This window comes from Silurus meridionalis, chromosome 16 (genome assembly GCF_014805685.1).
Source record: "Silurus meridionalis isolate SWU-2019-XX chromosome 16, ASM1480568v1, whole genome shotgun sequence".
In the NCBI taxonomy this organism is placed as follows: Eukaryota; Metazoa; Chordata; class Actinopteri; order Siluriformes; family Siluridae; genus Silurus; species Silurus meridionalis.
Genome location: NC_060899.1, coordinates 14,266,478 through 14,291,620, shown reverse-complemented (window position 1 = coordinate 14,291,620; position 25,143 = coordinate 14,266,478). Strand labels below are relative to the sequence as shown.

Here is a 25,143-nt window from a genome sequence, read left to right as displayed (position 1 = left end):
GGACTTTCGAGTGATTTAGGGGAAAAACCAAACTTTCTTATAATCTAACGCAAATAGTTATTTTACAAAATGGCAAATTTTATTGGACAAGTCAGGAAATAAAATCTGTTATTACATTATTAGTGCTTAAAGAGTGTCTAGGTACTACTAAAAAGATTAAATTACACACACACACACACACACACACACACACACACACACACACACACACACGACCAGACATAACATTATAACATTATAAGCCGTCAGTAAATACATTTTGTCCTCAAAGTTAATGCGTTAGAAGCCGTAAAAATGGACAAGCAAAAGGATTTGATTGTGCTTGACAAATTGTGATGTCTAGACGTCTTTGCTGCAGAAATTATTGACAATTCTTGATGGGTCAGGAGTGTTTTGGCAGCAAAAGGGGGACCAATACAATATTAAGCAGGTGGTCATAATGGTAAGCCTGATCGATAGCTATAAAGTTGTACCTGGTCGTAAATAAGGCCTTCTCTGCTGGCCTCAACTCAGACTTACATTTTAAACTTTTTTATCAGAGCTCATAAATCTCATCTGATGCAAACTGCACAAGCTCAGATATATTTGTGCGGATTTAATAGCTGTTTTTTTATTACACATTGGCCGACTAAGGAGGAATTTATTTGGTCGCAGATACACTTACAAGGACGTTTACAAGCTGGACTCTTCATGAAAAGCTGGACAAAATATGAACCGTTTATACTTTTGCGTTTTCTTTCCTGTAGAATTGCGTTTATTTTAAAACCGTAATGCATTGATAAAATGCACAAAGATGAACAGAAACATTCAGGGTCATTTTATGAGGTGAATATCGATGCTTCTGCTAGTGATGATGTATGCGGGTGGTGCAGTTGTGGCTACAGTGAAAGGAGATGTGCGCAATTGTGTTCAATGAGTTTCTTGCGTTATTAATGCCATTTATTCTCACTGAATGAGATTCCTGTCTGTGATCCGGCGCTCTGTTAGACTGCGTTTCTCTATATTATATATGGTTTCTATAGCCGTGGCATCATAATGATGGTATTAAGAGGTGGATCGATTCAGGTAAGAGAGAGTGTATGGCAGAAAATGGATGTCCAGTGCAATAACATTTATTTTTTTGTGCTCTTCATAACAATAGCATCTGTTATAAACAGTTCGAGAAGTGACAAATGACAGCTCTTTACACAACCTGGAAATTTCACTGGAATGTTTCAGGTTGACAAGAGACACATACAAGCATATAAACACATCTTTTCACACCTTACTATAATCTAGGTGCAAAGCAAGGAAAGGGGGAAGAACGTCTTCGCCAAGAATGCGAGAAGGTTGTGGGTGAAAAACACACAGAACGCCTATTTACAAATGTTTGTACACATATTTAAGAAATAATTACATATTTTCAAATTCGCAGTGCTCTGATAAAACAATCCGGACCACGTGACTTGGTCCTGCAGACAAGATTATTAAAAATCAGGAAGTTTAAACAAATTTATGGGGTACCCTGCTGGAATTCTGCTTTTTGACCCTGATATATTTAAACAGGAGAATTCACCTTCTGCACACACAGATGCATAAACCACATGTACTGTGTACTGCTTCAAAATACCCAACTACATTAAATCCAAACTGGGTACAAGTCTTCAAAATTGATTCTTCAAAATCCTAAGTCCTATGTTAAGCAAGTAAGCTAAAATAAAAAAGTATTTTGAGCTAGGTAGATATTTTGAGTGCTTAACTTAGCACATCATGTTCTAAAAAGTTATCTGCCCAAACTTTAGGCTTCTGTCTTCATAACACACAGCGGTTGTGGTTAGCTAGCATTGCAGCTTTCCATGTTTTTCCTGCAATCTGAATGTGCAGGTTATGCTAGCTTCGAATCTCTTAGATTTTAAAAGAAATGGCCAGAACACTGTCTACTTGTTCACATTCTTGATTTAGCAAAGCTTCAGTCTTTTGAGCTCATGTATATAAAAAACTAACTTTGTTATGTAGCTAGCTAGTTTTAAATTGTTGGCTGATGTCTGCAACTTGAGGGCGTTTCAGCAGTAAACGTCTGTTGTTTTCTCTGTCTCTGCTTACTAATATTTAGAATCTTGTAATTAATCAGACTACGATAAACCATTTCAGACAATGTTTGTAGTGCAGCAGGTGGACATTTTAAATGCTTTTGCTATTTACTTTTAGCTGCTTCCTATTCTGTGATGCTAAACAACTTTTTCCACACACATCACAGCTATATTTCTTGGTCATACTCATTGATGAATGACTAAGTGAATTTGGCCTGTGTTACCTCATATTTATTCCCCTGTAAACAGGAAGTCAAGGTTGAACAATTTTAGGTTCCTAGTCACCAAAGTGTCCTAAGAATATTCAAATATCAATTCAAATATATTGGTATTACATGATTTCCTAAGGGCACCAATAATTGTTTTCTGCAATAAAAAGTTTTTTGAGTATTTTTGTGTTTGAAAAAAAACATTTTCACTGATTTCTTTGCTCATATTTACCAAGGATTTGCCAGGATTAGAGTAGGGCCCATAGTAACTAAAATGACATTTATCCGCATTTAAGCTATCCTATAATAAAGCTCCTTATCTGTCTAACTTTTTTATAAAATTTTTGTGCTCCTGACTTGTTCACCCCTGATAATGGTAACCTTGCGGATCTTGGCATGTTCAGGAGGATTCTAAATGCCTAAATAAGTATTCTAAATGCCTCTTATTGGGTAGAGTCACTCCAAATGACAGATGTGAAGAAAAATGAGACAATCTTTCCCAGAGTTCTTTCAAACTTCAAACTCAACTTCAAATTTGTGACCTTCTGCCGAAAGGGCAGTGTTTTTTACAGTGTTGTAACAGATTTATGTAAAACATGAAATATTTGGACCAGTTAGTATAATTTAAATGACATACTAACTATGTGAAGGAAATCACTTCACATTCAGGGTGACATTTCTTTAAAGCTGTCTAAAAAATAGTCTCTTCATTTGCGCGTCAGATCTTTGATGACTCCAGGACTTCGAGTTTCTGATCATCTACGCTGAACCTGTGCCTGCCGTTGCTCTGGCCATTGAGGACATACATGGCTGTGTTTGTTTTGTCATCGTCCACGTGGGGCGATGCATGCTCCAGGCTCATGGTCCCTCGGCTGGTCTCGACGAACGACGAGGTGGTGTTGTAGTTGTGAGAATGAGAGTCGGTCGTCACCAGGCGTTGCCGGCATTGGATACGGTACTGGGCGAGCTTACGTCTTATAGCTGAGTGCACCTGGAGGCGGAGATGTTGTAAAAGATTTAGATGCGGTTAGTAGTAACTCCAAGAAAAGGGTTTAAAGTCTGTTATAACTAAACTGTAGGTTATGTGACAAGTGTTTGGAAAGTGGAAATCACATAGTCAATAATCCAATAGTCACAATATTTCTAAAATTTTGTACCATTTCTAATTTAAAGTTAATGCAGGTGTAACACAAAGCTCCGTTCATACACACAGCTACAAGGCAACTGTATTTACTGAGAACTGGATGTTGAATGTTGGTTTGTCTAGTGTAGTACGGAGTCACTTTGTATAGTAGTAATGGGAAAATTGGATGATTTTAGTGACTTGGCTATTTGAATCTCGTTCACCAGAATGAACAAATCTTTTTTTGAGTCATTTAGTTAATTTTGTTCTTTTGATCAGAAATGAAATAAAATGTTCCCATTTTTAATAAGCAGATCCCCATTACGTCTACATTCACAAACCTTGACTATAGTTACAATAATGAAAAGAAGACAATGCAGCCAAGGACAAATTATGATGAACAGATTCAGTAGCTCCATCTCATATATTTTCCGGTCTGTGTCGCTAGTTCTTTTGTCACATGATTTCCATAATTATTGTAACAATAATGTCAAGACTCACTTATGAACGAATAATCACTATTGTGCAGCGACTACCAACAACAGCAAAGACAATAGTAGATCCATCTCCTGATTTGTAGACTGATTGACGTACTGTGCATGTTGTGATAGTATTGCAACTTGCTAGCTATATAAATTGTTTCGCTAATTTAGCTAAGGTAGCTAATAGAGTTTTTGTGGTAATTTATTTTTTTATTATTAATTTGAGTACTATGAACTATTTTAAACACTCTGCTACAACAGAGCTTGTCTTTAAGAAATTGAAAGACCTTCCACTTGTAATTAGCGAGCTAATGATACCTGAGCATTCTATCTAAAAATCATCGCAGCGTGTGTCAACACTATATTAAGGCTTGATGTTTTCATCAATTCATCTGTTTGTACCTCTCCATTTGCAAAACACAAGATGATGGCCACCAGGAAGCCCTGTTGAAAGAGAAAAAGAGGGTCGTCAATCAAGAATGCGTAGCTGTTTTAGGTTGTATTTTTTATTATTACATTCAGTCATTCGACAGTAATCTGGTCTTAATGATTTGTTTTAATAATGTCATAATTTTGCGACCAGCAAAAAAGAATGCTGGACTGTTATTTCAGGCCAAATATGATCCAGTGATGTAGAGAAAATGTTGCTAATCACTAAATTCTTTTAGAGGAGGTCAGAACAGTAGGTTTCATTCCATTATTAATCATCTTTTAATTTAATGACTTGTTAAAACCTAGAATTGACATTTCCTGATGAAAATCTGAGGTGTGGAGGATAATGTGTGGAATAAATGTGGAATGGGATGTTCAAAAAGCACACAGTCTTATGGTCACAGATGGCACGACCCTCACATATGTATAGTTTGTACATATTTGGTGGAGTCTTTCCAGCTTTTTATAGCTAAATTATGCTAATGTATGTATACATCTATAATGAAAAAAGCTCTATAGATCAGAACACACCTGAAAATGCATGAAGATGTTCATGAAGAACTCATACACAGCCAAGGGCAGCCTCTCCTGAGGCTGCAGGGGCACCAGGATGAAGTGAGCACCCATCAGGGGCACCAGGATTAGGGTGGCGCGCACGGCTTTCATGTAGGCGTTGGACTCGCACTTGTGGGTCACTTTTAGCTTTGTGATCAGAACACGCACTATGTTTAACAGGAAGAAAAGGTTCACCTGGGCGGAGACAACATTCAGGAGGAACAGGGCGCAATTAATACACCAATGCTGATAAAAGATTCATCGTTTGGATTTAGGCATGCCATGCGTATTGGTAAAGCAGCAAAGCAGCAGCGGACGGCTGTGAGAACTCACCACCAGGGCCACATGGATTGGCCCGTGGACGATGTAGAGCAGGTTGGAGTTGTATATCCAGCAACTGAGAAACATCATGAACATCAGCAGACCTCGTAAACACGATTTCTTTAAAAGCAAATAAATACAAGCTAAAAAACAAGCACAGATAAATTACTTGTCGTCGTGGAAGTTGAGACGAGCCACAGCATGAATGACAGCCGGAATGATTGGAAATACTGAAAAAAAGAGAAAGATTTTTTATAAATAATATAAATATATTTAAAAAAATCTATATGAGCAAGTAAAGTGAGCGAGTCAGATGGGGTGTGAAAATGGTAATATTTTCATTTAAAAAAGGCAATAAAATCTTGATAAAGTTAATATCCGAGCGCTTTCTGACTGATCAGATTCACCTTTCGCCAATCAATCTCCTAATCAAACCGTAATCAGAATAAAAACGTCAAAGTGAATGCAACCTGACGGAATGAAATCACGAATGAAATCGAATGAATGAACCAAATATGACATCTAATCTCTGCAGGACGTAAAAATAGGAACTAAAGCTATCCAGTGATTTGTTAAGAACCAATAGCGATTCAGTAAAGATCAAACGAGACCGCAATAAATCAGGTTCAAATGAAAAAAAAAAAAATCTAACTAAATCCCACCAAGTGATCAGAAACTGAATGTTATGAACGATTCTGTAGTATACGGCATTCCAAAGTGAAGCTAATCATTATAATGTGAATAAACTTAATAAATTGTAGCTCATTGGTTAAGGCTCTGGGTAACTGTTTGGAAAAGTTGCGGATCAAGCCCTGGTATTGCCAAGCTGCCACTCTTGGGGTCCCTAAGCAACACCCTTAAACCTCAGTGCTCCAGGAGTGCTGTATCATGGCTGACCATGGATATGCAAAGAAAGACTTTTACTTTGCTGTGAAGTACATGTGAGAAGTATAAAGCAACTTTTTTTTCTTTGTCCACCCGGCCCCCCATCCCCCCAGTTTAATCCATTATCAAATGGAATCAACATTAAGTAAAAGAAATCAAAGTGAAATTGGCCTGAAATCCGATAAAAGTGAATCAGATATAATACCACACCAGACTCATTAATCAGATAGTAAATTAAAAAGGAAGTCATTAAAACTGAAACGGCACTTCATTACAGAGCCATTAAGTACTGATAAAGATAATTAATGGAATATGACGCTTTACTTCACCAAGCTGAGTAAAAGGAACCGTCAAAGTGAATAGACTCATTATAAATTTACAATAAAACGTTAGCAATCAAATTAAACACCATTTAAACGATTCCGACTCAAATGAATCAGACTAAATTCAATCCACATCTGACCGCTCACCTCCACAATCTCATTAACCAGTCAGATCGTATTTATAACCTGAACAGACATAGAAATTATGCCATACACAGAATTAAAATAGTGACTCAGACTCAATGAAATCAATTGAAATCAACTTCTTACCCCAGCCCAGCAGGTAGTACCAGCCCAGTTGCTGTTCTCCCACAAACACAGCCACGATGATAAGCGTGTGCAGGTAGATTCCCTCACACAGCATCCAGAAGTACGTTGAGCATGCTGTGTAATGCATCAGACTCGCCAAGATCTTACAGCCGATCTGATAAAGAACACATACGTACACATTACACTGAAATATGACAATATTATAATATACAGATATACAGACAAGTTTTGTGGATCATACCGTGAAGTAGGGGTGTACGATATATATAAATATAAATATATATATATAATTGTCATTTTAACGATGTGCGATTTGACACTATCAAGAGTATCGCAAAATCCCCCCAAAAGAAACACACCTACAGAGTGCACGTGTACATTTCGTAGTGAAGTCTAGTAGGTTAGACTCATGCACATTTGGAGTCTAATAAAGTCTAATTTTTTTGAAATGGGGACAGAAAATGTGTGCGTTTATCTAATTTCATACAGTTAATCAATATCCCATGAAAAATGCCAAATCAGCAGAATTACAAATATGATTTTGATTTTATATAACAGTTCAATAAACAAGTAAAAGACTTGAGAGACTTGAGTTTTAGACACTGCATTGCCTGTTTTTGCTCTATTTGGCAAGTAAAAACAATTCCAATCAAAGCCACAGCAACGTTTGCGTCTCTGAGCAATAGTGAGTCAGTGAGTCGTTTGCACCGAATCATTTGAACGGGTGATTCATTCAATCATAATGACTCACTCATCAACACCGACGTACTGGCGGTTTTCATTTCACATTTATAGTATCTTCTCATGTATTTTAATAATCTCGAATTATCATTATTCAGTGTTTCATGTTTCAAATATCAAAACATTATTTATGCAATATAACCGCAAGTTAAAGCCTTGCATGTCCCTCTGAGCTGCATTAATCTAAGTGTCTAAATACATCGAAATGCCTCTTCACATGCAGCTTCTAGTTCCTCTGATTTTATTTGCATCGATAAAATAAAAAAAACCAGAACAATATATAGATAGCTTTTTTTTGTCAATATCACACACCAATACGGTGAAGAAATTCCAGGTGTAATGTTTTGAACCAGACACGTCATCTATGTTTAGTGATATCTCCACAGATCGAGACACTCACTTGGTTGGTGGCAGCCAGCTGTTCATCGTGGAAGATCATCGGTAACCAGATAAACATTAATATGGAGTTGAAGATAAAGGACAGAAACATGTTCTTATGGAGAGAGATTCTCTGGCAGCTCAGACACCTGTACACACATGCAAGTACACACATGCAAATACACACACACACACACACACACACACACACACACACACACACACACACACACACACACACACACACACAGCCTAATGTAGTTTTCTATACAGTAATGACATCATTTTAAACTTTACGATGAGTCATTTTGGTGGACGAAGAGACTTTTTGAATATAGAAGTGACTAAAAATATTATACAATGATTTATATTAAAAAATTGTATGAAAAAAGTATTGGCACCCCTGACTTTTCCAGTCATATGTGGATCTTCACCAAACTATGACCACAAAGTTGGAGGCACACAATTGTATAGGAAGTCATTGGATGTGCTAGCATGAATTTCCCCTTTACTTTTGAGCTAAAAGACTCGAACCTGTTCCAGCATGACAATGCCGTTGTACACAAATCCAGCTCTGTGAAGATATGTTTTAGATTGGTTGGAGTGGGAGATCTCCTGCTATAGAGCTCTGACCTCAACTCTACAGAACACCTCTGGAATGAACTGGAAAGCTGTTTGCATCCTGTTACTTCTCACTTCGTCTACATCATTACCTAACTCAAAATCACGTGTTTATGAGTTTATATGAGTAAATTCAATATGAGATGGCTTGCATATTTTGTATTCATTTCTTTCTTTGTAGATGTAAACAATGCTGTTAGTATTGTAGCGTAAATTTATTTAATACGATTGGACACTTAATATCAGTTGCTGTGCTGGTGGTATAACAGTAAATTCCTAATCAGAAGATCTGACTCTGTGCAAAGAGTACATATGAACCCTGTTAGAACATACAACTGCAGGCTATATAAAAACAAAATATTCTTTTCTACATTAAATCAGTGCTAGCATCTCTGTCTTAGCTTTAGATCCTTAATATGTGTATTATTATATTTCTGGCATTCGTGTGAAATCTATTTGCGTGATGCTCTTTACTCACTTGAAATATGAGAAGATGAAAATGGATATAATCAGGGAGACCACAGATAGGGTGTGACCCAGCAATGCCAGATAATACATGGTGAACGCGACCTGTGAAGAGTGGATCAGAAAGAAATAATGAGCTCGTTTACTGCTTTCTCTGCATTCGCATCCATCTTTCTGAACCATGTGGCATTTGTGATTCCTGCCAAAGCCTTCGTAATTGACTTCGATTTTCATTAGTAGCTCATTGCTGTGTGGGATGTTTCGAAGAATTTCAATAGGGAGATGAAAAGCAAATTCTTCTTGTTTGCGGCGGGTATGGATTACAGCCGTGTGGAGGTTCGCGTGGGAACAGAGCTGTCAAGGCAGGTAATATGATTACTGAGTGGAGAAAAACTGATTAGCGGGGATCGACACGGGCACTGCGGAAAAGCAATCTGCGCTTTGTTGCATCCCTGTGGCACGAAAACAGAATCTGGAGGAAAAATATAGCGAGTGGATTCAATTCAACACTTTTAAAGGGTCGGATAATTAGTTTTAACCCAAACGTTGTTTATAGAGACACTTTTATAATTCACTTGCGTTATATTAATGTATCCTTGCAGTATACACAAATCTGATTGGTCAGAAAGTATTTTACCTCTTAGCACATCTAACAGTTGTTCCAATTATTTAAACGATATTAATGGTATTGCTCTAAGACAATAAAATGTCTATAGTTACCATGGTTACACATTGATGTGAGTATGTGAAAAGGAAGTGTAACAAACGATAAATTGATAAAAAGCACAATGTGTTGTTCTTTAATAGATAACAGTTATTAACTGCCAATTGATATAGGAGGCATAATCTATTGTAAATTACAACTTTCTGACCAGGCCAGATCACACAACCACTTCTCAAAAAAGAAAAGCTCCAACCGTGACTTTTTCCTTTGTGAAGGCAGTGCACAGGGTGTAGTTGGACCACAGTCGGTTGCTCTCTGGATGTCGGAACCACTGTCCATCCGAGTTACACACTTTGGTTACTTTCTCTGGGGGAACAAAGACGGATCAGGAAAGTCACGTAAACATGCTGTCAGACAATTCTGACAGAAACCGAACACACATTTCTTGATACTGCAGGATGAAGGCCCACCTGCTGGGTCGAAGTCATGGAAATAAGTAGGGCAGTACTGCATGGCGGTTCCTGGTTCCGAGTCTCCCCAGCACAGCCAGCCATCCCATGTGCGGTTACAGTATGGCCCTAAGGGGGCAGTAGTGAGGTAGAATGTTAGTTTTACACAACCATTATACAACCATATACTATACTAGGTGTGTAATGGTACACAAAATAAATGGCTCATTTTGTACCTCGGGTTTTAAGTCAAGGTTCAGTTCAGTTGGGGGAGAAAACACAAACGTCGTGGATTATTTTTACTATTTCTGAACATGACAACGGTTTAAATTTTTTAAAACAATTTTCAGTAAAATTCCTACTTGGTTTAAACCAAAAATTAAATATACAATTAAATACAATTAATGCAATAGCCTTCTTTATTATATTCAATGAATTAAGTAATCAATTAAATTGGCACAAACGACTGTATTTAATATTTCATCTTCTAAAGATTTGTTTTACTTAACTGTTCTTATTTCAACACACTTTAACAAATGTCTCCAGTAAAGAAACACACAAGATAGTTATTTATTTATTGATTCAATTTACTTATTTATTCATAAATTAATTCCTTCCTTCCCTTATATATTCATTCACTCTATCGATATGCGGAATTGTCAGGAATTTCTGCTTTTAAGAGAAATTCTTGAAGCTGTACATAAAATGCAAAAGAATTCATATTGCCAGACTGTCATAAAAACGTTGGCCGTGACAGGAAAAACAATGTGACATCATGGATTTTGAGAACTACCCTTTAGCAATTTCTGTTCTCTGTTTTAATATTGCCACCCTGAATTATAATTTTCCTGTCCCAGCCTAAACTGTTGAAGTATCAACATAAAAAAGGGAACAGCAAACCAATTCAAACATGTACCAACATTATTTTAGCTCATTTTAGCTATTTCCCTGAAGAAAAGCTATCAAAAAAAAAAAAAAAAAATCCATTCCCTTTATGGTCAGAACCTGGCGATAACATGTATTCCCACAAAGACACGCAAACATGGAGGATCTGAGAGGCCCACATGATGGACGCAGTGTTTACAGTGGGGTTCATGAAGAGGTGCAGCAAAAACTCAACAAGCGCAAAAAGAAACAAAGAGCCAAGAGCATGTGCTTCCTCAGACCAGAGCCTGGTACACAATCCAAGGAAGCCTGACGCACACAAACAGAAAAGAAAATTCAAAGATGGTCAGCCGGTGGGCAAAAGTGACACTGAATAATTCTGCTTCCATTCTTTTAGGAGAGAGAGAGAAAAAGAGAGAGAGAGAGAGTGAACAGGCTTCCCCTCCACTAATGCACATCGGAATGTTCACCACTCGCATTTGTCACACTTACGACGTTCCAGACAGCCAAACTTATTTACTGAGGTAGCAGTATATAGAACTAACACTAACTATAGTGTTCACGTCATGACTGGATCAATAATAACATATTATCGTTGTAATGATATACCTATTCGTACCAAACGTTTTCAGTGCAGAGCTTTTTTTAATCATTATTAAACTTAAAAACATATGCAACAATGCCAGGGGTATAAAAAAGGAAGCTAGAGTTAGCACAGTGTCACTGAGGCTACTCGCTCCGTAACGTAAATACAATTTGTAAACAATTTTGACAACAAATCAAACAAAACAATTTTGTTTTGCGCATGTGCAAAATTGCTGCCACTTCCTGCCATCACCAACATTTCAGCAACAGTCTAGAGATATGGATTCCACATATTGAGGGAGTGAACGAACGAAGGATGGAAGAAATAAATACATTCGTAAATTATGCTAAAATTAGTAGAACAGTTACGTAGAATGTATCTTTAGATAAAATATTTATTAATTAATCTGTATTACCAAAATAGGGTCTAACAAATGTAAATTATTTAATTACATTTTTCCATTTATCTAATTTTATTTAATCAATGTAAATTGTGCCAATTTAATCGATTTCTCAATTTAATTCATATAATAAAAATGTATTGCATTTATTTAATTCATTCTATTTTATTTTTATACATTAAAAATTGTTTTCAAAATGTAAACTGTTGATGTTCACAAATGTTAATCATAATAACCTGCATTAATAAAAAACGACAAGCAATTTTATGTTTTGCATTTCTTCCAGTAACTGTACCGAAATTGAACTGCGCTGGTATTTAAAAACCGAGGTACGTACCGAACCGTGAATTTTGTGTTACACCCCATCAGAATAAAAATATAATTTTCAAAAACAAACAAAATTAATTAATCATATTAAATAATGATGTTGCTGATAATGACTATGATAATAATAATAATAATAATAATAATAATCATCATAATAATAATAATAATAATAATAATAATAATAATAATACATTTCTTTTTAAACTCATGGGATATTATCTTCTTGTAATTCTTTGTTCAAGCCCAGATATAAAATCTGTGTTTCCCTATTGTGTGTGTGTGTGTGTGTGTGTGTGTGTGTGTGTGTGTGTGTGTGTGTGTGTGTGTGTGTGTGTGCACGTGTCTGTGTATCTGACCCAGCTCTGTGTATGGTGGGTCGTGCAGTATTTTGAGGTAACACTCGAACTGAGCTGCCAGGATCTGCCCCTTGACACCCTCAGTACATTGGGGGATATTGGGATATCAGTCACTTCTTCCACTGGTATCATAGTCGTCGCTATCACATCCTCGGCCTGACACAACTGCAAAGGAAGTCACAGATGCAGACACACATACACGCACACACACACACACACACACACACACACACACACACACACACACACACACACACTGTCACACAACCTTCTTTCTTTCTTTTAAGTCAGTAGGTCTGTTATGGTGTTATGAACACAGAGCTGATATATATATATATATATATATATATATATATATATATATATATATATATACACACATACTTTTTTTTTTTTTTTTTTACAACAAATTGAACATTTCTTGTAGTTCAGATTAATCGGGACCAATGACCAATCTTTATCATTTTGACATATTATCATGTTTTAATAAATATTTAATTCATAAATATTTTATATAACGTTGTATTAATAAAACAATTCCTGTGTACTATAAGTATTAAAAAAAAAACTTGGTAACTTGCTTGGTAGTTGATACAGTGACCTAATTTTAGCCAATTCCTCAGAACACACAAAGACACACAGACACACAGACACACAGACACACAGACACACACACACACCTCGGTGGTGAGCATCCGTAGAAGCAGCAGTAGGAATGTTTGGTGATTTCCCATGACGCACTACAGGAGGCACTGAAAGGAGGCGCAAAGACACATCAGTTCCCTGTGGAAACAAGACACGTTCATCATATAAGCAAGCTGATTTACCCAAATATTGAAGGAGTCAACATTAAAGTGAAACACTGATAAGGAAATAATTAACCATATTTAGAAGGGGTCGGGTGGGGGTGGCGATGTAAAATACTGAATCTGTGTCTAGCCACTGAACACTACTTGGAAGGCTAATCCAGAGCTATAAAAGAGAAAACACTGGCTCCTGAAGTAGCCTTCATTGTTCAAGGTACCAACAAAGAGCCTGCACCTTTTGAGGTTTTTAAGTAGGAAAGGCAGATCATAAAAGTCCAGAGGTTCGCTTAAGTACTGTGGCATAAGACTATTTACAAGAGCATTAGTAAATTCTGGTAATGATGTAGGTGAGGTAAGGAGGCCTGGGGTACAGTCAATCTTCCAATTCATCCAAATGGTGTTTACTAGGGTTGAGGTCAGGGCTCTATAACAGGCCACTTAAGACCTTCCACTCCAACGGCATGTAAAAAATATCGAAACATGGAGCTGGCACAGGGAGCACAAAGTTGGTGTTCTGGTTCGAGTAAATGGAAAATGTTATATTACCGCATCCATCCTACATCATCTTACACTATGTTCCTCTATGACCTTTCAAAGAAAAAATCGCATTATGTTAGTCCAAAGACAATACAAAAAATATTTTCGAAGTGAGGCAATAATGGTATTTTGTTCCCTCTGTTAGCCATTGTTGCTAACTCACTATTATTATTATTATTATAATTATTATTATTATTATTTGTATTATTGTTATTATTACTACATCATCCTTTTGGTTTCTAGATGAAAGACATAGAAACATTTATATAGATTTTTAAGTTGCCACTGATACTTGCTCTTAACTATACTAACTTTCATTTTCTTTACTCCACCGTAAGAAAAAAGAAAAAGTCAGTAAATATGAATTGATGTAGTGTGACGTTGTGTCTGACCTGTAAAGATGAGATTTGAGTCTGAAACGCCGTTATTCAGGAGAAGGTGTAGGCACATATAGAGGGGAAATGTTTTTACGTAAATCTCACCATCATATCTGACATTTGGAGCACAATAAAGCGCCGAGCGGAAAGCTTTTAAGCAGCAATTACCACCACATGTCCTTGAAAAACATTCTGAGTCCTCGTTTCTCTCCCTTTCACATTTCATTTCAAAAGAAAACCTGGGGAAATAAGTATAGAGCGTAGATGAAAACAACTTTAGAATTAGAAATCGGAGCTCCGTGATGTGACGGATGATGAGTCCCGGCAGTTTTGACCAGGAGGTCATCGGCATTGTGAAGCGCTCTGTTCAATGAAGCTAATAGACCTTTAGCAGAGCCACTTCTATGAGGAAAGTTCTAGAAGGTTTTAACTTTTCTTCAATAGAATGCTTCGTTCCTTTTACACCACGTCAATCTGTTGTAGCGTCTCTAGCAAAGTATACTGAATACAAGATTATTGGGACTTCTGTCATTTTCAGCTATATGTGTTACCAATCTGTTACCACAAATTTGGAGGCACACAATTGTATAACATGTCTTTGGATGTGGGAGCATTAAATATTCCTTTCACTTGGTCTAGAAGACCCAAACCTCCAACCTTCCAAGAAGATATTGTTTGATAAAAATCTTCTATAGTGCTAAAACCTCTACACTAGTGAACACCTTTGGGATGAATTGAAATGCTTTTGAAGGCACTTCAGACCTCCTCACATCACCTATATCAGTACCAACACTTTTGTGGCTGAATGAGCACAAATCTCCACAAGAACACTCCAACATCTCGTTGAACATCTTCCAAGGTAAGTATGGAGGATATTAAAACAGCAAATGGGGACTAAATGTAGACTGGGATGTACAAAAAGCACACAAATTTATGCTCAAGTGTCCACAAACCTTTGTCCATATAATATTTTTGTGCAATAGGTTTCATTAAGTTTCAGTTCTCCAGAAAGGATCTCTTCAAAATGATTTACTGTCTCCTCGGTTATGTTTGTTATTTTTAAGCAATTATCTGTGTATACACTGAGTGAGCAGTGTTTGTCTACAAGAATGAAGGGAGAGTTTCATGCTCGGAGAAACATTGCGTGTTGGAAACAGGAAACCGTGCAGGATCACATGACCTCTGCCAATCCCTTGAGGCACGGCATGGGCAGTTCACTATTGAAGGTTAAAGGCCAAGAACACTGGGGACTGGGAAGCAGAGGGCCCCTTGTTACAACATGGGAAACATCAACGCAACAAACTGCAGGCTTTTCAACTCTGTAGATAAAGAGATACTTGAAAGAAATGTGTGTATTTTGGGGAGCAGAGACAAATCGCTGAATGATGCAAGACCAGCCGTAGAACACCAGACAACAAATTAGGGTTAAAGGAGCCATAAATCATATAATTTTAACGATGCTGGAGTAGAAATGTCGATTAGACCCTTGACGGTAGTTCTACAAAAACTGGATGTTACACAAGCAAAAGAAGGTTATAAAGAAAAGATATCATTATGGTAAAAATTTTTATAAGGTTCCTAAAGTTCAACATTTTGGAAGGATCTCCAGTTTCAGTGAGAAGAAACAATTTAGAACTGCTATAACGAAATATAAAAAATGTGAACCCTCGGCAGATTGCTCTGGTGTAAAAACTCCTTTGGAGCCTGCCATTATTGGAAATGGTTATGATTATGATTAGCATCCCACACATTCCCAATCATGCAACAGGCATGCATCGAGCTCCGGAAATTGTTCGCTATGATTAACAATAACGCTCTAATCAGCATACATTATAGACAATTTTTAGTTTTTTTTGGTTTTTATCATGAGCCACGATAGACATGGTGTGCCGGTGTCTCGGCTCTGCGTCAGCACTCGGGAGTCCTGCTAGGGTTATTTATACTCCAAGGGGGAACTAGGAGCTTCGGAAGCCCGGGAAGGATGCAAAGAAGGATGAAGGGAAAGAAGGGCTATCTTCCTCCGACGCTATTGGGCTGCACGTCTGGCAGTGTTCGGGTTTAAAAATAAGCCATTGTTGCACAGATACAAAAGACAGTCTTTAAGAAGTACCTCAGCATCCGCTACTACTTAAACGTGAGTTTGGGATGGGTGGGGTGGGGGTCGGGGGGTTCGAGATTCAAGGAGGGGGTTGTTTTGATAGTAAGAGTGCATGCAAGTATGAAATCATTTGTTCATTCCAGTTTATCAGATCCCTCTGGTTAATAAACGGGAAGATTCAAGCTCAGTGATGAGTGCCAACTGATTTCATAAGATCCCCCACTTTTCTGCTTCAGGGGAAGTAACTGACTCACTCCTCTGTGCGTCTTAGTGCTGATAAGCCGCTCCATGGCCTTCATGATGCTGTCAGGCTTGCTTATTTTCCCATTATTAACGCCAGAAATAGTCTTGTACACTTGGATGTGCACCAGCTCACCCAAGGACTGACAGACCTCACTAAAAGAAGTTGCTTCATGTCCGCTTCCTGACTGACGCACATTTCCGTGACACTGTATTAACAGAGCCTCCGAATAAACGCCTTGTCATTGTGTTGATAATTCACAGATTTAAAAGGGGGGTTGGAGCTGGCTTACTAGCCAGCATAACAGACATATTAGGATAACATGAATAATACATTCAACTGCCTGCTGATTTAAAGATAATGCCCAAACTTGCTACAGACTCGAAATCATTTTTTGGCATCTTCAAAACATCAAACCTTGCACCATTAACCACTACATACCATTAAAACCATGCATACCAAACATATTCTTAGAAGTCTCAGCCTCACCATGTAACATTTGGACACTTTTCTGGCTACAAGCTTCGGGATCTTAAACTCTGTGCACAATGAGCAAAACTTATTCATTGAGACTGTAAAAAATGTATACAATTTTCATGTAGCAGAATCAGTGGCAACTCAAATTAAATGGTTTACACACTTATGTAGGCCTGGATGATATGTCAGTGCCAAAACCAATTTTTGATAAAATGTAGCAAAGTCCATGTACGATAGTTTTCATATTACATACTAAAAAAACTAGAATATCCCCAAAACTAGTAAGCAAGAAATACATTTTGGTGGGTTTAATGGCTACATGAGAGGTTTTTCGAAATGAAAGCGCTCGAATTAAACCACTTAGCGTGAGTACACAATAATGGTCACACTGATAGTACATAAATAAGCGATTAGAGACACAACACCAGTTTGTAAAGACAGTCATGTGGTTCTTAACAACCCACATAGTTTACACTGACAGGGCACAAACACTCAAAACACATACACGGGGGAATGGGGGAAGAGTACGGAAGAGTACATACAAATGGGGGAAGAGTTACGGGGTAAAGACTAGCATGGTTAAGTTTTACATTAACCGACTACTATTTCTAAGCGACGCACTTGGTCCTAGCCTGATTTTATTAGTTTATAAATGTACCGATAACAGTAACATTATTTTAAAAATGATGGGAAAAGGGAGTACTGAACCCTTGTTAACTCAACCTTTGGTCCTCAAAACCTCTAGCCTGTTGTTGTTTGTGTAGGTTGATTTCAGCTCTCACTTGATTGAATCTCAGAATGAAATATCACGCTAAATGCGTAGTAAATTATCAGTCCTATATAAGACTCTAGACTTCTTTGGCGTGTGTCGTTTGGAATTTAGGTTTTCTTGAGCCTCGTCAGAACTCAGTTCCCAGTTCGACAAAACCCACAAACAAACAGCTAGCAAATCGTCCCAAAAATATATCATATGATGTAAACATGTGAAAAATAATCCAATGTTTGCTACCACGGTCTGCTTCCATTTACAATAAATCCTGACATGTTTAGTCTGAGCTGCTGTGGTTCTGGGATGCGACTCAGAAGGTTGAGAGATCAACACTCAATGTCACTGTTAGGGCCCTCGAACATTGTTAACATTCAGCTTGCTCTACTGCGGTGCTGTAAAGCTGCTGACCCTGTGGTCCGACCCGAATTCCTTCCAAACTGGGGGATGTGAAGAAAAATATTTCATTGTACACTAGAGATGTAATAAATTGTTGGGAATGAATTTAGAACAAATATAAATGGGAGGCCTTCCAGAAAGGCTCACAAGGCAACTGGTTGAGAATGGAGAGAAATTCTTACATTTATATAGGAATAAGCAGTTACAATGAGACAAACAAAAAAGAATCGTTCAATAATGCAGTTATTGGTATTGAATGTTGTTCCTGTGTCGTATTTGTGTATATGTGCGGTTGTGTGTAACCTATCTATCATTCTGTCCAACGTTTGTATCTCTTTATTTATTACAGCTCTGTGCTTTGCTGGTTTTTATCTTCACTCCAGCTTTAAACTTACAGCTTACAACAAGAAGTAAAGGCAAGAAGCAAATGCAACTGAAGTTCATTTGACATACTGCTGGAAAAACATCAAGGAAACCGTAACCTCAGCATGAGGATGAGAAGAAACAGAGAAAACAACAAACAAAAGACAAGTGTGGTGAAGTGTAAGTGTATATACAGTACAGTGCAAGGTCTAATTATCATGACAATGAATCAGGTGTGGGAAGTCATGTGACATGGCTTTGGGAAATATGGTTACTACCCATAATCCATGTACAAACTTGTGAATTTTGTATACTCTAACTCTATAATTAATATCAAATTTATATACACACACACACACACACACACACACACACACACACACACACACACACACAAAACACATGTAACAGCTTAATGCTTTCCGTTGGCCTATGAGACTTTATAATTTGATTATATTGATTATATTGTCTATTCAAGGACCAAAACATATTATTATATATCTATGTGTGTGTAAAGTGCACCGTACACCCCAGAGATTTTGGAACGGCGCCATGTTTGTTTCCTAGAGATGTTCTCCTCCATTTTCCCAACCATTCCCAGAGACATTATAGAAATAAACAAATGCTTTGTCCAAATGCATGCAAACTTCTGAATATTGCCCGCAAGAATCAATAATCAATCATTCAATGTAAAGCACAAAATTAGCAATTAAACATGAGCTGTCCCTTTTTTTTAAAACCGGAACTGCTGAAGCATTCAAAAACAAGGGCTTTTCTTGTATCCTCTAGCATTATAACCACATCATACATCATTGTGAAAAGAGGAGTCACTCCCTCATTAGCCCACGGTCTCTCCACACACACACACACACACACACACACACACACACACACACACACACACACACACACACACACAGAATTACAGAGAAACAATACGAACAAAAACAAGGCACCAAATTGCTTTATCCCTGTAATCAATTCTTCACTTCAAGACCTTATTCGGGAAAGAAACTCGGTCTGAATCAGTTTTTGAAGAATTTAAAAGCAAATTATGGCAGCGTTTCATCAGCCTGATGAGAAACGAGCAGAAATTAGTAATTAGAGCGAAAAGAAAAAAAGAAAGAAGTGTAGGATTGAAATGGAGCGTTAGTTACATAACACGTAATGAAAAACAACAGAGAGCTTGCTGTTAAAAGGGAAAACAACCAACGATGTGAGGCAGAGTCTTTTTCTCCCCCTCTAACAGCATATCAGGCATTTCTCATCAGGAGTTTTATTCCTCTCAGATCATTCACTCGTTTGTTTCTATTGATAGATACATTTATAGCCACATTCACAATTATGGCATTTGGCAGACATTGTTATGCAGATTGACTGACATTTATCTCATTTATACAACTGAGCAATTAATGGTTAAGGGCCTTGCATAAGGGCCAAAAGATCAAGTGGGATGGTGGGATATAAACTCACAATCTTCCAATCAGATGTCCAACATCTAAACCACTGGGTTACAACATTCCAACATCCCAATTTTCCAGCATTTGGCAGATGCCCTTATTCTTTCAAGTAGCCCATTTAATCTTATGGGATGGTCACAAATCAAGTCGTTCCCTCACAAGATCCTTGAGGTTGAACAGAAAATGAATAAATAAATAAAAATTTGTGTCACAGTGACACAGTGTTACAGTATAAGAGTAAGAAATTCTGCATTGAAGACTTGGTGCAAAACCTCCTGACTGAGTCCTTCCACCAGCGAATTCTTCTATACATATAGATTTTTACATTTATATCTACCGTACGCATAAAATGGTCAAATGCTAATAATTTTATCACCTGTGTGTCTACAGTATCTACAAACAATCACTTTCTTTCTATTTCTCTCTAGCTCATATTTCATTTCGCTCCTCAGCTGCACGTTCCTCTCTGTAGATGTTTGCTGTAGATGCCTATTCATTTTGATACAGCTACATATGCTATATGTAATATTGGGACAGCTGTCTGTCATGTCTGAAACCCAAACTTTTACCTCAAATTTAGAAGTATCTATTAGAGCTATATACAGCTATTGTGCAGGATGTCTTTGGATGTTGTAGCATGATATTTTCCTGTCACTTGAATGACTACAAATCTCCACAAAATCCCAGAAGTGTGGAGGAGAAGAGCGCACCAATCTGATGTTCAGGGGTCCACAATCTTTTTCCATATAGTGTATGTTCTCCAGTCCTATTTGTCTTAATTACAAGTCTCCATCTTACACGATCTTATCCTATTCCTTTTATTTCTTTAACTGTGTATGCCTCTTGTTATTTACACTTGGCAGTCTTTGCACCATTTCACTAACTGCTTTGACAATAGCATAAATCTGGCCACCGGCATTTGTTCTACAAATCCGTCCCAGCCGTAGGACACACACAGTGGGCGCCTGTATATATTACTATTGTAATGGGTCATTTCCTCCTTTAGTGTTGAAAGTGGATCGTTAAGAAGAGGTGAGTCTTTTTTTTTTTTTTTCCCAAACATCACAAACGAAACTTGTTTTGTTTCCAGTTGTTTTCTCATTGAATTTGAATTTGTACACACTGATTTTATTTGACTTTATCTTATTTTTTTTATTATTTTTTTGCAGTGTACATGAAAAATTTTTCTATTGCCACCCATAAATCACCTTGACATTTTCTCTAAAAACATGCCGAAGTGTTTGGTCCCACTTCCTACTAATGCGGATCACAACTTTGTTCCTGGGATCGACATATAAACAGCTTTTTTTTTTTTTTTTAATGCCAAACTTTTTTCCCCCTATCTTTACCTCTTTCCCCTTTTTGTAGGGTACAAATGCAGCAAGTCGTGTCACCAAGAAGCCCAAAAAAGCTAATTCTTCAGTCCTGAGGATTAAAAAAAATGATACTGGAGCCATTTTTTTATTAAACTGTAGCATCTCTTTACACTTATTATAACTATTAGAAATATTATTACAGTTGGTGATGTTATCATTATCTATAAATTATTATTCTAGGTTAAATAACAACCCACTTTTCATTTGTATATTATTAATTTACGCATCCAACATACTCATCCTAAAGCTTCTGACCAATCCGTTTCGAGAATTCGACAGCTCTGTGCTTCTGTACAAAACCATGGTTTCACACCATGAATCAAGACGTTTTATTATTCTATTAAAGGCCCATCAGAGAAGTGACAGCTCTGGTTAGAGTGACTTTACATAACAAGTGCTACACAAGAAGATTTAATCCTTTTTGTCCATCGGATTCTGAATTATTTCCCAATTTTTTTCATTGTAGCTATTTATTTTTATTACAAACAATCTTATTTCAAATGCATAAAAAGATTGCAAAGATAAAAAAAAAAGCAAAACAACATGTGAACACGGCTGTCCGAAAGTAGCACACAGATCCTATTTATATCACAGACAGCTGCCTGGCAGGAAAACTATGTCCTGTGGTAGAGACTGGGTAAAGAACCTTTGCAAGCACCTGTGATTTCGGTTTACTGCGTCCTTGAAACTGGTGGACGTTGCACACGTGAAGGCTTTAGCACCAAACAGTGGCATTGTATTATATTTCAAATCTTGAAGAAAACATGGATCCAGCAGGAACACGTAGAAGAACCCAAGCAGAACTACTTCAATCATGACTTGATGATGATTTCTATTTCCAATTGTATTTTTTCCAGTCCTGGATCTACATTACAAAGTCCTGAATGATGAAGAAACAAGTCAGGTCCGGCTACGGAAACGTTCAAGGGGCCAATCAGTTTTGAAAACCTTGCACTAGGTTAATATCTCTTTTGCATTTCAGAGAAATTGGCAATAATGCAAAACATTGGTGTACATAGCACATATGGGTACTCGTCATCCAAACGGACACAGTTATTTTCTGGAACTTTCCAATCTTAAAATGCGATGTTGATGAGAATAGTCATTATAGTAATTTTATAAACTTAGCTTAACTAAGCTTATATCTCTCACAACCTCTCTAGGCTATCCAGATCCCACCATGGCCACGACTTCCTAACGAAATGGGAAACAAATCTAATAATGCAGACCCCAAGTTCCTTCAACCTGATTTCTAAATGGCTTGTAATCCCTGTTTAATTGCACTACACAGAACAGGAAATGGGGATCTTACACACCGACCTGCCGTTAGAAGCTTTTTGAATAGCAGGCAAGGGGTTCATTAACCAGGGATAAATAATGAAAATATTGGACAAATTACAGTAGTGTATATGCATATAGGGAATAGAGAGATTTTTTATTTTTTATTTAAATAACAGATTAAGTCTAACATTAATAGATCTGGATGCATTTTAGTTTTTGAATCTGACCACTAATAAAGGCCATTAACAGTAAGAAATTATACAAAAGCTGTGAGAAGCAATCTGCAGGCTCCAAGCATCTTCACAGGGTCCAGAGTTTTTGCCAGGTTCTTTAGACCAATAAAAAGTGTTTGCATGAGAATGTAATTGTGAGCACTCCAAGACAAAAGAACCCAGAATTATAGTACATTTGGATCCCACTTTGAGAACCTGAAGACTAGAGTTTCCAGATCTACAATGAGATCTATTTCCAAAATAAGCTATAACTCATATCACAATGATCAATGAACAGAAACAAAGGTCACAAAGTTTACTTGTATCTGTGCACCATCAAGGGTAATATCACCTGTATCTCTTTTAATATATCTTTAGAGGGGCATCAAGTATTCAGGTGCATAATAAAGATGCAGAAGATGCACCCACCCACACACAGACAAACACACACACACACACACACACACACACACACACTCATCCCTCAACCTATGCAATATCAACCCTGTGAAGCTTTATAAGCTTACAAACACTGCATAGGAGAAAACACTGAAGTTTCACCAACATCATCATCATCAACAACAAAAACAAATCATGCAAACTTACCGCAACAACGAGATGTTCAGCGGTGGCTCCTCTTATATCTTATCTTCATGAGCATGCTGGAAGCTTGGCTTGATGAGGCTGAGTGTGCTCTTTGAGCGCGCGAGCTGATGTGCCCCTACATTCGTGCGCTAGCCAGAAATAATGGCCGGGTTGCCAGACACTCAACTTCAACGCTTTATACAATGCATTATATTGGATTGTGAGCAGGAATAGAAAAAAAAACAAAGACAAAGACAAAAAGGCACCCCAGTAATTAAAAAAAATATATTACTGGTACTGATTGTTGCTGAATTCTCATGTTGAAAAATTATTATTTAATCAATTAATTATTATTATTATTATTATTATTATTATTATTATTATTATTATTATTATTTAATAATTATTATTTGATAACATTAATCGTTTGATGGTGGTATCTGTTTGTAAATGGAAGTAGTTATGTAGCATTGATGGAAGGAGTCTCCAGTGTCAGCTCTTTGTTAAAAAGTCAAGAAAGTATAAACAGAGGCTCGGAGGAAATTAATATTTGCATGTTATAATAGGAACTAAATTGATGTTCCACAACTTTCATGCATGTTCCTTTTGATTCTATGCAACAAAAAAGCAAAAAACAAACAAACAAACAAACAAAAACACAAGAATTAGACAGTTGATGACTGGAATAAAGTTCTGTGGACAATATGAGTGCAAATGTGACATTTTGGTCTATAACAGAACTTCTTTAAGATGGAGAAAAGGAGAGATGTTAGCACACTGCCTCACCCCCACAGTCAAACACTTGGGACTAGAGGCTTACTGGCATGGGGTTGTTTTGAGGACTTATTCCGGGTGAAATGAAAACTGAACCAACATGGCTACCATTCCATACTTCAGCTCACACCATGCAACTCCGTCTAGACTGCGGCTCACTTCACCATACAAGACAATGACAGCCTAAGTGTACGTCCAAGCTCTGAAACAGTGGGCAGGAGTGTTATCTATCATGGAATGACCTGCCCAGTCACCACACCTAAATCCTATTGAACTGCTCTGGGATAGACTTCTGCAAGTTTTACAAGAGGCTTGGCAAAGTATTCCAGCTGAACGTTTGGAGGAAATAGCTGTTATGCTAAAAATGTGTAAAGTTGTTCTTCATGCTAAGAGAGGATTTCAGAAGATTTCAGAGGATTCATACTGTTATATGACCAAGTTTGTTACATAGAAATAAAAAGGGAACATGCATGTGTCTCTAAAAAATCTAAAAAAACAAAAGCCTAGGTGTTTTCAAACTTTTGACAGGCCCTGTACTGTATATAGTAAACAAACCAATGCTATTGCCAGATATTGTGTAAGAGGAATCAAACAATTTCTGGAACTCGGTCTGAAAAACTAATCATTTCACTAATTATTTTCTTATACGAGTACACGACAACATTATCCTGACTCAACCAAGAGTAAATATATATGTGTAACAATAACGAACTTACAGGTTGCTGCTTGAAAGTTTCCGGCATTCAGGTGAGCTCAAAGAGGCACATTGATTGGTTTAGAGTTGCTGTGATTGACAGGCCCAGGGCCACCCAGAAAGCACAATCCTCCTAAGACAGAGTGAATTCTTTTC

General features: G+C 37.3%; 1 protein-coding gene across 1 annotated transcript; it reads right to left on the bottom strand.

Moving 5' to 3' along the window:
- Window positions 1-1,096: 1,096 nt before the first annotated feature.
- On the bottom strand, window positions 1,097-25,074 carry calcrl2 (calcitonin receptor-like 2). Its single transcript, XM_046869702.1, is given in 15 exon segments — window positions 1,097-3,269; window positions 4,286-4,327; window positions 4,847-5,065; window positions 5,204-5,267; window positions 5,361-5,421; window positions 6,670-6,823; window positions 7,811-7,937; window positions 8,888-8,979; window positions 9,792-9,904; window positions 10,009-10,116; window positions 12,542-12,610; window positions 12,613-12,706; window positions 13,222-13,324; window positions 23,541-23,713; window positions 25,010-25,074. Coding segments are annotated over 13 exon segments (1,470 nt in total). The 5' UTR covers window positions 13,276-13,324; window positions 23,541-23,713; window positions 25,010-25,074; the 3' UTR covers window positions 1,097-2,996.
- Between the last annotated feature and the right edge of the window lie 69 nt (window positions 25,075-25,143).